The following is a 15,084-nucleotide window of genomic DNA, read 5'->3' on the forward strand; positions in this document are numbered from 1 at the left end:
TCAAAGATGTCCATGGTTCATCCTTTCTCGTCTTTGTAATGTCCTTCAGTCCTATAACCATCCAAGATCTATGCAATCCCTTAATTCTAAAAGGTCTTGGTCTTTCTCAATCAAAATCACTTGAGGCTGATAGTTGTACCTTCTGCTGTCTGGCCACATGTTCTAGAATTCTTCTCTAAAGTTCTCAAACTCTAGCTCACTTTCTTCCTTTAACCCATCTACTTATTTGGGCCATCTGTACTAATATCTCCATATGTGACTTGATGTCATTTACACAAGATTAAGGTGCAACAAAATCAAAATGTACAAGGGGCACCTTAAATGTACAACTAGGTAATGCAGCCTAAAATCAGGAAGCACCTTTTTGTGCAAGGGTAAGTGACAATCTGGGACACACTGCCTTTTAAAAAGAAAATTTGACCAACTGTGAATTTTAAACTGAAATGAATGAACTATTTTTAAAAGGAGAAGGCTTGAGGTTTACAGAACTAAGATAAGTGGATGGATTTATGGTTTATCTGAAGCACAAAATAAATAAATGGTGGAACAGGCTTGACAGGTTGAATGCCCTTTTTGTTTTGTTCCTATAATCTTCCTTTGTTCCAAGCAAGAATACCAATTTCAGTTCAGAAAGCATTGTTGTCATAACTTCCATTTCCATCTTTCAATTTACAGTGTATCCTCAATGTCATTAAAATGATAAATAATTTAGCACAGCACAACAAATATCTCCAGTTCTGACATTTAATTTCACATTTTTGCTATTTTTGCTCCAGTGCTTTTGTGTAAGCAGCTCCAAAGGTTGCAGAACTAACTTTACTGGTCTTCTAACCAGATGGAAAAGATATATTCAGCGAAAATAAGATAAGAGCCCAGAGTGTCATGGCCACGGTACTGGCATTGGCTGACCGGCAGAAGGGGTCTTTTTCAGAATAGCAGCTGGTGACTCCTGGAATTCCAGTTGTCTGTGTTTGGACCATAAAAATTCACATTATACATTAACGATCTAGACAAAGAAACTAAGGCCATTGCTGCCACATTTACAGATGATACAAAGATAGGTGGAGGGACAAGTACTGATGAGGAAGTGGAGAGGCTGCAGAGAGTGACACATATGCAGTCAGTTTCAGTTTCCCTTCCTACTGGTTAAATTTAATTCATGGATAATGCTTCCATTACAAATTAACTTCTATCATTTTCTCTTCATTTCAAACAATTGTTGATTTAAAAAAATGGGTCCATATTTGATTAATAAATGATGTGCAACTGAACACGAAAAGCTTTTCATGGTCTACTTCCCCCTACCGCTGGTCATTGTTTGGTGTAGCAAGGGTCTGAATACTGTCAAAACAGAGCTGAGACAGCAGCCAGAATGTTTTAATTCTTTGAGCATTTTGTATCTATACTGAGGGGCAAGCTATTGGGATATACAGTTATATGCTGCACATAGAGGAGTTAAAGATTAACTACTGTCATATCCTAAAGCAACAGACTTAGTGAGATAAACAGGATGGTTTGAAGTGTCACAAGGAGAAAAATGTGGTTTGCCTCTGGCTTTCAATTTATGTATGCTACAGTATTTACAAGAATTGCTCGTCAAAGGAAATATTGATTGCTGCTGACATCAGCCATGAGTGTGACGGTGCAATTATGCAAGCTAGAGTAATAAATAAGGGTACAAGGATCTAATAACAATAATATAAATTATAAAGTGTACTATCAAAACTGCAGCTCTTCAAACAATTTGAGTGGACTTAAAGATTAACCTGAGCCAAGCAGCTTTCAAGTGTATTACTACTTATACAGTACATTAATGATAGGGCCCTGGGGAGTCAGACATACAGCACAGAAACAGACCCTTCGGTCCAACTTGTCCATGCTGACCAGATATCCTAAATTAATTTGGACTCATTTGCCAGCATTTGGCCCATATCCCTTCAAACCCTTCTTAGTCATATACACATCCAGGTGCCTTTTAAATGTTGTAGTTGTACCAGCCTCTACCACTTCCTCCAGCAGCCCATTCCATACACGCACCACCCTCTGAAAAAAGGTGTCCCTTTGTTCTCTTAAATCTTTCCGCATTTACCTTAAACCTATGCCCTCCAGTTCTGGACTACCTACCCTTGAAAATTCACCCTACTCACTATTATAGCCTTACAAACAGTATGATTAGACTTAATAAGGCACTTAGCTGTTCCCCCACTGTGAGGAGCTCCTGATATGGAGTTTCTCAGAGGTCAGCCTTGACTTTCACTGTTTGTTCATTTTTCTTAGACCAAGAGATACTTGAAACTAAACAGCAGAGGCAGTCAGCTGTGAAAGTTCACTGTCTGATGCTGCCGAACAGAAAGACCAGTTACATACTTCTTTGAAAATTGCGTCACAGGTAGACAGGATGGTTAAGAGAGCATTTAGCATGCTTGTCTTCATTGATCAGAATGCTGAGTATAGGAATTTGGATGTCATGTTGCAGCTTCTAGAATACTGCGTACAATTCTGGCCACCCTTCTTCTATAGGAAGGATGTTGATAAACTTGAAAGGATGCAGAAAGGATTCACAAGGATGTGACCAGGACTGGAGGGTTTGTGTTATAGGGAGAGGCTGAATGGGCTGGGACTTTTTTCCCCCTGGAGAGTTGGAGGCTTTACAGAGATTTTATAAATCATGAGGGGCATGGATAGGGTGAATAGCCAGGTCTTTTTCATCGATTGGAAGAGTCTAAATAAGAGGGCAAAGGTTTAAGGTAAGGTGCATTTTTCATGCAGAGAGTGGTGCGTGCATGGAACAAGTTGCCAGAGGAAGTGGTGGAGGTGAGTACCATTACAACATCTAAAAGGCATCTAGATGGGTATATGAATTGAAAGAGTTTAAAGGACCAAATGATGGCAAATGGAACTAGGTCAGGTTGGGATATCTGGTTGGCATAGACAAGTAGGACTGTAGGGTCTGTTTCTGTGCTGTATGACCCTACAACAACTACTTGAGCAAATAGACTGTTTTCAAAGGATTCAGGAACTGAAGGAGCATGGTTTTCAATACTTCTTCAGGAGGTCTTATAAGATAAAACTAGAAATCAAAAAAACTCTGGCAGCACGGTGGCTCAGTGGTTAACACTGTTGCCTCACAGCACCAGGGACCCGGGTTCAATTCCAGCCTCAGGCGACTATCTATGTGGAGTTTGCACATTCTCCCAGTGTCTGCGCAGGTTTCCTGCAGGTGCTCCGGCTTCCTCCCACAATCCAAAGATGTTCAGGTTAGGTGAATCGGCCATGCTAAATTGTCCATAGTGTTCAGGGATGTGTAAGTTAAGGGATGGTATGGGGCAAATGTAGAGTTATAGGATAGGGGAATGGGTCTAAGAGAGTTAATATTTGTAGGGTAGGTGTGGACTTGCAGGGCCAAATGGCCTGTTTCCACACTAGGGATTCTGTGATTCTATGAAAAAATAATTATTTACAACACAGATTGATGTGCCTGAGACAAGATGTGCCTTTAAGAAGGATTTGTTCTGTCCAGTTTCTCTTGAAGAGGTGTTATAAACCTGGTGAAGAGGTGTCAGCTCCAAGGCAAACAGAGTAAATAGCTTTGAGGTTTTTTTAAAATTAGACAAAAGCAGCACGAGTAGGTCAGGTCAGGCTCACACAAACCTAGGGTTTAGTTTTGCTTTTAATTGTTGAAGTTGAAGTTTTTAGAGTTGAGGAGGAGAAAGTGAGGACTGCAGATGCTAGAGATCAGAGCTTACAAATGTGTTGCTGGAAAAGCGCAGCAGGTCAGGCAGCATCCAAGAAGCAGGAGAATCGAAATTTCGGGCATGAGCCCTTCTTCAGGAATGAGGAAAGTGTGTCCAGCAGGCTAAGATAAGAGGTAGGGAGGAGGGACTTGGGGGAGGGGCTTTGGAAATGTGATAGGTGGAAGGAGGTCAAGGTGAGGGTGATAGGCCGGAGTGGTGGTGGGGCCAGAGAGGTCAGGCAGAAGATTGCAGGTTAGGAAGGCAGTGCTGAGTTCGAGGGATTTGACTGAGACAAGGTGGGGGGGGGGTGGGGGGGGAATGAGGAAACTGCAGAAATCTGAGTTCATCCCGTGTGGTTGGAGGGTTCCAAGGCGGAAGATGAGGCGCTCTTCCTCCAACCGTCGTGTTGCTATGGTCTGGCGATGGAGGAGTCCAAGGACCTGCATGTCCTTGGTGGAGTGGGAGGGGGAGTTGAAGTGTTGAGCCACAGGGTGGTTGTGTTGGTTGGTCCAGGTGTCCCAGAGGTGTTCTCTGAAACGTTCCGCAAGTAGGCGGCCTGTGTCTCCTCAATATAGAGGAGGCCACATCGGGTGCAGCGGATGCAGTAAATGATGTGTGTGGAGGTGCAGGTGAATTTGTGGCGGATATGGAAGGATCCCTTAGGGCCTTGGAGGGAAGTAGGGGGGGGGGGGGGGGGGGGGGGGAAGAGAGGCTTGCATTTCTTGTGGTTGCAGGGGAAGGTGACGGGAGTGGAGGTTGGGTTGGTGGGGGATGTGGACCTGACGAGGGAGTCACGGAGGGAGTGGTCTTTTCGGAACGCTGATAGGGGAGGGGAGGGAAATATATCCTTGGTGGTGGGGTCCGTTTGGAGGTGGTGGAAATGACGACGGATGATACGATTTTTGGAGTTAAAGATACTAGATACAACTCTCTGCTGTCACAAAAAAGTTTGAGTTCTCTCTCTGCTGCTAGATTAATGCTGCAGGTGTTCTTTCTCCTGCACTGGAGATAGCAAGGCAGGAAAATCTGTTTTGCTGAATTTGCCTTTTTTCAAGGCTGTGTTTATGGCATGCTGCTATATTGGAACAATTGATGAGTAATAGTTAACATATTACTTTGTTAAGTATTTGAATACAGTTATGCTGATTTTTCTTTTGTTTATATTCTAATTGTACTGTAGAATAAATTTTGTTTTGCTTAAAGCCTAGTCGCATCTGGAATAAAGTACTTTACACTTGCCCTTAAATAAGAGAAAAAGTTAGGGCCTCGGCTATTTCCTTGAAATGTTTTAAGGGGGTTTGGTCTGGTTCATAATACACCCAAGTTGTCAATGAATACAGACCGTTCCATTTACTCCACCTTCAAATGCTTACTTGAAAGATTTCATTATGATGCATAGAAGAAAGGAGGTTGACTGCAGTTAATGACTGTCACTAGCATTTTGTTTTTTTTTTGCAAATCTCTTAGTTTCTCTAATACATAATCAGCAGGTGGTTAGGAGTTAACAATGTCAGCATGGACTGGAATCACAAAAAGGCCTTTTAGTGGCAGATCAGGCAAGTTTCCTTCCCTATGGTGCATTTAGCAGTTGTTACAAACTTAAAATAACATTGATGGATAGAAGATTGGCATGCAGGATGACCATTCTTCCAGGTGAAACAAGCATGGTGGCATGAAGGAAAACAAAGTGAAGGATTGAGTGTTAGAACTGATGTAAACAGACTAATGGGAATTACAGGGGTTTCAATACAACTATATATAAAAAAAAAGTGAAAAAGAAATAACGTGGGATGGAAAACAGAAACAGGAGGTGGTTATTCAGACTTTTAAGTGAGTTCCACCAATGTATTTGCTCAGAGCAGATCTTGTGTTAACTATCGCTACCATAGCTCCATACCTCTTCTTATTCAAGAAGAAAAATCCATCAATCTCCGTTCTGAAAAACTTACAGTTCACCCTCAAGCTAAGCCATGCATGTGTTAGTGAGCATGGGTGTGCAGTTTGTGTATACTGACATCAATTCCTGAACAGGCTAGCAATTTTAAACAGGTTATATATCCCTTTGTTCTGAACTTTCCAACACAATAATGGATTTGACTGATGACGAAAAACTAATGACGTTAATTATTATACCCTTTATCTTTTACATTTAGTGGTATAAAGATTAGTGTATGCAACCAGTGCTCAATTAAAGTCATGCATAAGATAAATCTATTTATAAAATCAGCAGTCACTGACACATAAATCAACTTTTTTTTTTAAAAAGGAGAAGTATTACACACCCAGCAATTCCAGACGATCCTTGGCCATAATCAAGTTGGTTGTCATTTTGCTTTGTAGGCGCCTGGCTCGTTCAATCTGCTCACCTGGAAGGGAGATCATTGGATATTTAAAAGACAAAGCCAAACAAACATTGAGAATTACTGTCACATAACACTTAGGTACTTGTCAGTATACAATTAATATAGAACATATTCAGGATGCTCAAGGACCAAAGTTATCTACAACCTTAGGCAATTAGGAAACAGAGTGCAATTGAGAAATTAGCTAGCTCTGACAGGACATTATATTTTACTTAATATCCACAATGCTCAATAAGAACTGCTCCTACCACTTACATTTCTTTATTTTCAGTATCAGAAGCCCAAACCACCACATATCACTCCAAACTGCCTAATTAAAGTTGTGTAATTCCCAACTTTTTGTATTGTGTCTACAGACAAAAGCAGGAATTCAGTTTTCCTCAATCTCATCTACATTCCCACCTTTAACAATATGTGCATTTGTATGCTGCATATCTGCTTCTGTATTTCAATTGAAATTTTACTGTCAAAGAAATTTCCTTTAAACCTTATTCACTTACATTGTCTTCAAACCATCTGTGTTGGCTACATTCACCTCAGTTCCTGTGCCATAATAATCCCTTAATATGCATCCTTACCAAATGATTTTTGAAAAAAAAAGACATCAACATATGAACCACATTACCTTCACTCAGCTTCCTTAATAGTTCAAGCAATTATTTAAGCTTGATCAAATATAAATTTGTCTTAGAAATCCTAGAAATTTAACCATGATTAGCTTCCATCTCTTTAATTGTTTAGCAACTTCAATTCGTTGATTAATATCGGACGAAACACTAAAGGAGCCAGTAATTTTTAAAGTCTTATTTGTTTTGGAGAAGTCAGTCGCACTTGTTACTTTCTAGTCTTTAGCTATACTTTATCTGTTTTCCATTCTTAAAATTGCACAGACATTCATTTCCATGGAGTTTCCTGGATATAAAATCAAGTCTCAGTTGTAGGTTAATCTGCTTCTTCAGAACCACTTCATGGAACAGTTACTTTCACTATCTAATTTAACAATGTATAAAGGATTAGAGCTAACTTCTTCGCTGTTCACAAGAAGTTCACTTCTTACTTCCCTCCCAGAGAGTCTTTTACACTAATATTCACATGCAAGAGTTGAAAGAATAACCTCTATTTTGTCCAAAGACGTGCAGGTTAGGTGGATTAGCCATGCTAAAATCGCTCAGTGTTCAGGGATGTGCATGGTAGGTGGATTAGCCATGGGAAATGCAGTGTTACAGGGGTGCTCTTTGGAGGGTTTCAACACTGTGGGGATTCTATGATTTTGGAACTTTACTATCTTTAATAGTGCTATCTTATTTTGAGCTCCACAAACAATGAATGCTAAGCATATCATATTAGGATTAAATTAATAGTTAAATAATGCAAGCATACGGCAGCACGGTGACACAGTGGTTAGCACTGCTGCCTCACAGCGCTAGAGACCCGGGTTCAATTCCCGCTTCAGGCGACTGACTGTGTGGAGTTTGCACGTTCTCCCAGTGTCTGCGTGGGTTTCCTCCGGGTGCTCCGGTTTCCTCCCACAGTCCAAAGATGTGCAGATCAGGTGAATTGGCCATGCTAAATTGCCCGTAGTGTTACGTATATGGGCAAATGTAGAGGTATGGGTGAGTTGCGCTTCGGCGGGGCGGTATGGACTTGTTGGGCCAAAGGGCCTGTTTCCACAAGGTAAGTAATCTAAATCTAAATCTAAATCTAAATCAATAGAGCAATCAAGCCCATTCTAGTAAAACATTGATCTTTAAATTATATATATTCATCAAATGATGATCCACAGACGGTGGAGTGAGTTCAAATATTCACAAACATATAGAGTCATAGAGATGTAAAGCACAGAAACAGGCCCTTCGGTCCAACCTGTCCATGCCAACCAGATATCCCAACCCAATCTAGTCCCTCATGCCAGCACCTGGCCCATACCCCTCCAAACCCTTCCTATTCATGTACCCATCCAAATGCCTCTTAAATATTGCAATTGTACCAGCCTCCACCACATCCTCTGGCAGCTCATTCCATACATGTACCACCCTCTGCGTGAAAAGGTTGCCCCTTAGGTCTCTTTTATATCTTTCCCCTCTCACCCTAAACCTATGCCCTCTAGTTCTGGACTCCCTGACCCCAGGGAAAAGACTTGGTCTCTTTATCCTATCCATGCCCCTCAATTATATGTGAAGAAAATTTTCATCTTCATACTAAGTTAGTAAATTTTTAATTCTAAAACTCTGACCCCTAGTTCTGGACTCCCATACATGGAAATCTCTTCAATCAAGTGTATCTGCAATTTTTTACATTTCAAACTCCAGGGAATATAGGCTCATTCAGTGTTCAACTTTTCCAAAACAGTACAACTGCTCAGTAAACAACCCAACTCCATAACATGGTCTGATGCAATATTTTTAGTCTCAAGCCATTGAGACGCTGAGCTGAACACATTGGACAAAATGGTAGCAAGAACTGAAGATAAATCCTAACAGAACACTTGGGCGAAAGGATTGGATACTTTGAATGAAAAATAATTGGGACTGCACTCCAAACCGTAGGCATATGCTTAGGTTCAAAGAGCTAAACAGAAGTGTTTTGTAAAGCACACCATCATAGATAATGAGGGGCCAACCTATCTTTGGTGAAATATGTTTCATGTCAAGGTGTCTAACACATTAGAAGATCACTTTGCCCAACAATTGGTCCACCACTCATTCATTGCATCACTGTTCCCATGAATATTTGGGTGCAAACTAATCTCGGAAAATGTCAGAATATATTTATTCTGGGCACCCTACAATTCTTGGTTCTGAGCAATTTCCACCTTTACACCCTAATCCTTCTCTAATGGCAATCCCAGCTATTAGGATAAATAGACAAAGTATTTTCCCTGGGGTCGGAGTCCAGAACTAGAGGGCATAGGTTTAGGGTGAGAGGGGAAAGATATAAGAGAGACCTAAGGGGCAACTTTTTCACGCAGAGGGTGGTAGGTGTATGGAATGAGCTGCCAGAGGAAGTGGTGGAGACTGGTACAGTTGAACATTTAAAAGGCGTTGGATGGGTATATGAATAGGAAGAGTTTGGAGGGATATGGGCCGGGTGCTGGCAGGTGGGATTAGATTGGGTTGGGATATCTGATCGGCATGGACGGGTTGGACCGAAGAGTCTGTTTCCATGCTGTACATCTCTAGGACTCGATTACTTCATTACCTTTCACTATGGATTGCCCATCATTGGTTTTTGTTTAAACAGTCAGTATCTTTTTCTTTAAAAAAATTTAATGGAGCCTTATACCATTAGTTATTTCAAGAATTAGTACACACACACACACTTATTAACAATAGTTCAAACATTGGATATATAATTTGTGAAGAACTTACCATCCAAACTGTCAATTGACTGACTGCACTGAGTGGTAACTTCAAACACTGATGTTTACATTTGCAAGGACATTCATGGCTTTCTCCAGAGGTCCCCAGCATCACAGCTACCAGTTTTTCAGACAATTTGATTCACTCAGCATGATATCAAGAAATGCTTGGAGGCTCTAGATGCTGCAACTGCTATGCATCATGAAAATAGTTCAGACGTTGCCACAACCTAGGCACATTGTGTACAGCTGCAACACTCATCTATCCAGTGTAAAATTGCTCAGGTATGTTCTGTACATAAAAAAGCAGGACAAATCCAACCCAGTCAGTTACTGCCCTATCAAACTAATCTTGATCAATACAGTGACAGAAGACATCTTCAACAGTGCTATCAAGTAGTACCTATTCAGCAAGAACTTGCTTACTGACTTCCAGTTTGGGTTAGACCAGAACCACTCAGCCTTATAACCTCATTATCGTCTTGGTTCAAACACGGACAATAGCAGAATTCCCATGGTGAGGTTTCAGTGACAGCCCTTGACATCAAGGCTATGTTCGACAGTGTGGGGCATCGAGGAGCCCTAGCAAAACTGGAATCAATGGAAATAAAGGGGGAAAAACTCTCTGCTAGCTGTCGTTATACCTAGCACATGAAAGATGGTTGTAGTTGTTGGAGGTCAATCATCTCCGCGGAAGTTCCTCTGGATAGTTTCCTAAGCCGAACACGCCCCGGCTACTTCATCAAATCTTCCCCACTTCTGACCTTTATGACGGAGGGATGTTCACTAACGATTGCACGACATTTAGCACTATTTGTGACCAGTCAGGTACTGAAGCAGTCCATGTCCAAATGCAACAAGACCTGGTTGGTATCCAGGCTTAAACTGAAGAGTGGCAAGTGACATTGGCACTACACAAATGCCATCTCCAATAGAGAACAAGTTAAACATTGTCCCTTAACATTCAATGGTATTACCATCAACGTCCTGGGGTTAGTGACCAGAAACTGAACTGGACACACCATATTACATTACAAAGAAGCTCCCAATCCGTAGCAAGTAACCCTGACTCCCCAAAGCCTATCCAGCATCTATAAAGGCAAAAGTCAGGCGTGTGATGGAATACTTCCCACTGCCTGGATGAGTGCAGCTACATCAACACTAACTGGACAACATCCAGGACAAAGCAGTGCTTGATTAGCACAACATTCGCCCCCTCCACTACTGACGTTCAATAGCAGCAGTGTGCACCACCTATAAAATGCACTGCAGAGATTCATAAAATGCTCCTTAGATAGCATTTTCCAAACACCAACTACTCAGATCTAGAAGGACAAGGGCAGCAGATAAATGGGGGCATTACCACTTACAAGTCCTGTCTTGTAAATACCTCATTATTCTTTCAATGTTGTTGGGACAAAATTCTAGAATTCCCTCCCTCATGGCTGAAAAGGTTTTTTAAATTTGTTTCAAAAGGAAAACACCCGAGTGGCCAGTGACAAGTAGTGCCCTTCACATCAAAGGGTAATGCTCACACTCCTGCTTATTTTGTTATATATATATATATAAATTCCCACACTACCGCCTAACTGCGGTAGTGCTTATTTTTTCCCCAGCACCCATGGTGTGTGTGTGCAGGTGTGAGACAGTGAGAGACACACAAGGCGTACGAATCTTTATTCAATTTGCATCACCAGGAAGATAGGAAAACACCCGAGTGGCCAGTGACAAGCAGTGCCCTTCACAAAAGGGCAATGCTATGTGATCAAACAGTGAAGGGGAGGGCAAGGACTAAATCAAAATAAAGTTGCAGGGGGAAATAATGCACTCCACTCCCTGCGGCACCCACCTCTCCCTGAACAACTCCAGGGTGTTGGTGGACACAGTGTGCTCCTTCTCCAAGGACACCTGGGCTCTAACATAACCGCGGAAGAGGGGCAGGCAGTCGGCCCTAACGACCCCCTCCAAGGCCCGCTGCCTGGACCTGTTTATGGCCAGTTTGGCCAGGCCCAGGAGCAGATCCACGAGGTCTTCAGACCTGCCTTCCCTCCTCCATACCAGTGGCCGAAGATCAGGAGCATGGGACTGAAGTGCAACCAAAAGCAGAGGAGGAGGTTTTTAAGAAAATCAAAAAGGGAGTGCAAACGCCCACACCCAATATACACGTGGTCCACAGACTCCACAGCGCCACAGAACAAACAGTTGGGCTGGGAGTCCATGAACCACCGCAATCTGCGGTTGCAGGGGACTGCTGCGTGCAGCACCCTCCACCCCAGATCCCCGAGAGAACGGGGGAGGACTCCCGCGTGGAGAACCCTCCACTGGGGATCCCCAGCGCCCGGTGGCAAATGGGCACGCCAAGGCATGTTCAGGCGGTGGATGAGGGAGAAGAGGTGGACGGTGTGCAGCAGCAGTCTATACAGGGCCTGCCTTTTTACTCCCTGAAAGGGAACAAAATTAAAATTCCGGAGGTGGCTCAGGTTGTGGGGCACGAGCTCCCGCGGGAAGTACGGGACCTTGGGGCCAATGTGAAATTCCGTCCGGGCTGGGGTGAGCGCAGACGGGATCCCACCGCACACTTGAGCGTTCTCCAACTGGTGCACTACGTCGGGTCCGAGCACCTCCGTTTTAAGGCGTCGGATGGCGACGTACTGGACGCTCGCTATGTCCTGCGGCAGGGTCCAGCCCAGGCCCACAGCACACCCCCCGACCCTGGTCACCCTTGCCGCCACGGCCCTCCCCTCTGACAGCCACTCGAACCCGCGAGTACGGAGGTGCGGATTCCTGAGCAATGGCTCCCTGACGACAACTGCTACTCCTGCCCGAGGGTAGGCGCGACGCAATTCGACCATGTTGCAGACAGTGATCAGGTCCTGGTAAAAGACAGGCAGCGTCTTGAGGGCGACCTCCAAACCGTCACGGTCGACGAACAGGAGCTGCGTGTCGTAGTTGAGGTTGCGCACCTGACGGAAAGGTTTTTTTTTTTAAAAACTGCTGCTGCGGAAGTTCTAAACTTGCCAACAAAGGAATACCAGCTAATAAGGAACGAGGACCTATTGAAATTGCATTGTAAATAAATGTGGAATCTCTGGAGATTAAGGCTGTATTTGTGTACCAGCTATTATAAATGGAAAAATAGCATATTATAATGAAGTGTGTCAATTAGATTTTAGATTAGATTAGATTACTTACAGTATGGAAACAGGCCCTTCGGCCCAACAAGTCCACACCGACCCTCCGAAGAGCAACCCACCCAGACACATTCCCCTACATTTACCCCTTACCTAACACTACGAGCAATTTACCATGGCCAATTCACCTGACCTGCACATTTTTGGACTGTGGGAGGAAACTGGAGCACCCGGAGGAAACCCACGCAAACACTGGGAGAATGTGCAAACTCCACACAGACAGTTGCCCGAGGCGGGAATTGAACCCAGGTCTCTGGCACCGTGAGGCAGCAGTGCTAACTACTGTGCCACCGTTCAAATTAAATCGGAGATTGAGATCAGAGATTCAGTACAAAAGGTAGCAACTGCCATGTTAAAGTCTTCAAGCTTTGTTCATATATGATGTAAATGCATGAGCTCACCAGTCTGTAGAAAACATGACTATGATAGGTTTAGGGTGAGAGGGGAAAGATATAAAAGAGACCTAAGGGGCAACATTTTCACGCAGAGGGTGGTACGTGTATGGAATGAGCTGCCAGAGGATGTGGTGGAGGCTGGTACAATTACAACATTTAAGAGGCATTTGGAGGGGTATATGAATAGGAAGGGTTTGGAGGGATATGGGCCGGGTGCTGGCAGGTGGGATTAGATTGGGTTGGGATCTGGTCAGCATGGACGGGTTGGACCGAAGAGTCTGTTTCCATGCTGTACGTCTCTAGGACTATGATGATGACATTTTGCACAAAAGTTTGTCAGGTATTTTGAAAACAAAAATTGGTACAAAATAACAGGCATATAAGTACTGTGGTGCCTGCTAAGTTAACTTAAAGCCGAAGGAAAGTATTAAACGGCACTGATCAATTTTTCTAATTCGATTTTGGTGTGAGGCTAATACCATATATGATGAAATGATACTTTCCACACTTGTAATAACCTGACTGTATCACTCAATTGAGTTAGTGAAATTGTAAAAAGGAGTCCCAAAAACCAAAAATTAGCCCTTATAAAAATGCTTTGTTTCTCTATTCATGGGGTCAAAATTGAAGGGGGATGTCATGGAGTATCCGAAGTTGAAGGAAATTAGAAATGGTAAGAGCAAAGCCCTTTGGAATTTGTAAACAAGGATGTGAATTTTAAAAGATGCTCTGATCAACCATTTATAGTCAGCAGGTTTAGGGTGGAGATTTAGGACAAAAGCAAAGTTTTGGATGATCACAAGTGTACAAAGGCCTGCCATGGACAATGCTGCCCATGTAAAAATAGGGAATGTTAGTAATGAAGCAGATTGTGAAACTGAAAGTTCAATCCAAGGTCAAATTGACAACAACTGAAGCTGAGCCAATGTGAGGATTGGAGTCAGCAGTTACAGGTTAGAATTTGAGAGAGATCAAAGGCAATGGCTTTAGTTTTCCCAACATTTGGTTATAAGTAAATGTCTGTCATTGCAGTACTGTAAGTCAGTCAGACAAACCGTTTGACAATTTAGTCACATCTGGACGTCAGCTGGTAGATGTGGATGCCAAGTGCTTTCACGTGATATTGAGAAAAAGGGAAATAGATTACCAAAGTCATCTACTTGCTCCTCCTACTTGCTCTTGGAGGCAAGGACAGAGCAAATGGAAAGAGTTCTGCAAATACAGAACCAAGAAACCAAGAGTTAGCTTTCCATTCCAAGATTATATCCAGTACTGTTGAGTAGTTTTGCTAGATGAGAGGGTTTGTGGTCCAGACAAATTTAGTGGTCAGCAATTAAACCAGATGTTCATTAACATTTGTGCCTGAGATATGAGATTTAAAAAAGACATGAGGGTTTTTTTAAACTAGAGGGTGGTTTGCATGTGGAATGAACTTTTATAACATTTATAACAGTTATAACATTTAATAGATATTTAGATATGTACATGAATAAGAAAAGGTTTGGAGGGATATGGGTCAGGAAACTGCAGGTGGGACTAGTCTAGCTTGTGATTATGTTCAACTTGGACTGGTTAGACTGAAGGGTCTCTTTCCATGCTGTATGACTATGACTCTGAGATAGTACAAGATAAATGAGCAGCTTGAGAAAGAGTAAAGGCTTCAAATAATGATTAGGCAAGGTGGAGAATGATGACATGGCTGGCAGATCATTAGCTCCAAAAAGTGTCATGGTAAGTAACTTGTAAATAGGAGCTGCTGTAAGCCATTTGCAGCGGAGTCTGTCCTATCATTGAGCACGATCATGGTCAGACTTCAATCTTCACTTCACCAATCTACCCTATCCTGATATCTCTCAATTCCTTCAATATCTAAAAACTTAGCAATCTCATTCTTGACATGCTTAAATAAAAGAGCATTCACAGTTTTCTGGGATCAAGAATTTCAAAGATCCACAACCAGAGAGAAGAAATAGCACTTCATTTCAGTCCTAAACTCCTCAGTGAGGGGAAAGTCCTTCCAGCATTTACTCTGTCAAGCCTCCG

The 15,084-nt window shown here is 42.6% G+C and overlaps 1 protein-coding gene across 2 annotated transcripts in view; it reads right to left on the minus strand.

Moving 5' to 3' along the window:
• The window catches only part of spast (spastin), an 85,679-nt gene that overhangs the window by 48,542 nt on the left and 22,053 nt on the right, over positions 1 to 15,084 (minus strand). For both annotated transcript variants that reach the window (XM_043680713.2, XM_043680722.2), the window contains exon 3: positions 6,017 to 6,100. In XM_043680713.2, coding sequence (XP_043536648.1) covers positions 6,017 to 6,100 — 84 coding nt within the window. The remainder of the gene's footprint in view (positions 1 to 6,016; positions 6,101 to 15,084) is intronic.

This window comes from Chiloscyllium plagiosum, unplaced genomic scaffold (assembly GCF_037043375.1).
Source record: "Chiloscyllium plagiosum isolate Xiang-an unplaced genomic scaffold, Cpla_swu_hap1 HiC_scaffold_3, whole genome shotgun sequence".
Lineage (NCBI taxonomy): Eukaryota > Metazoa > Chordata > Chondrichthyes > Orectolobiformes > Hemiscylliidae > Chiloscyllium > Chiloscyllium plagiosum.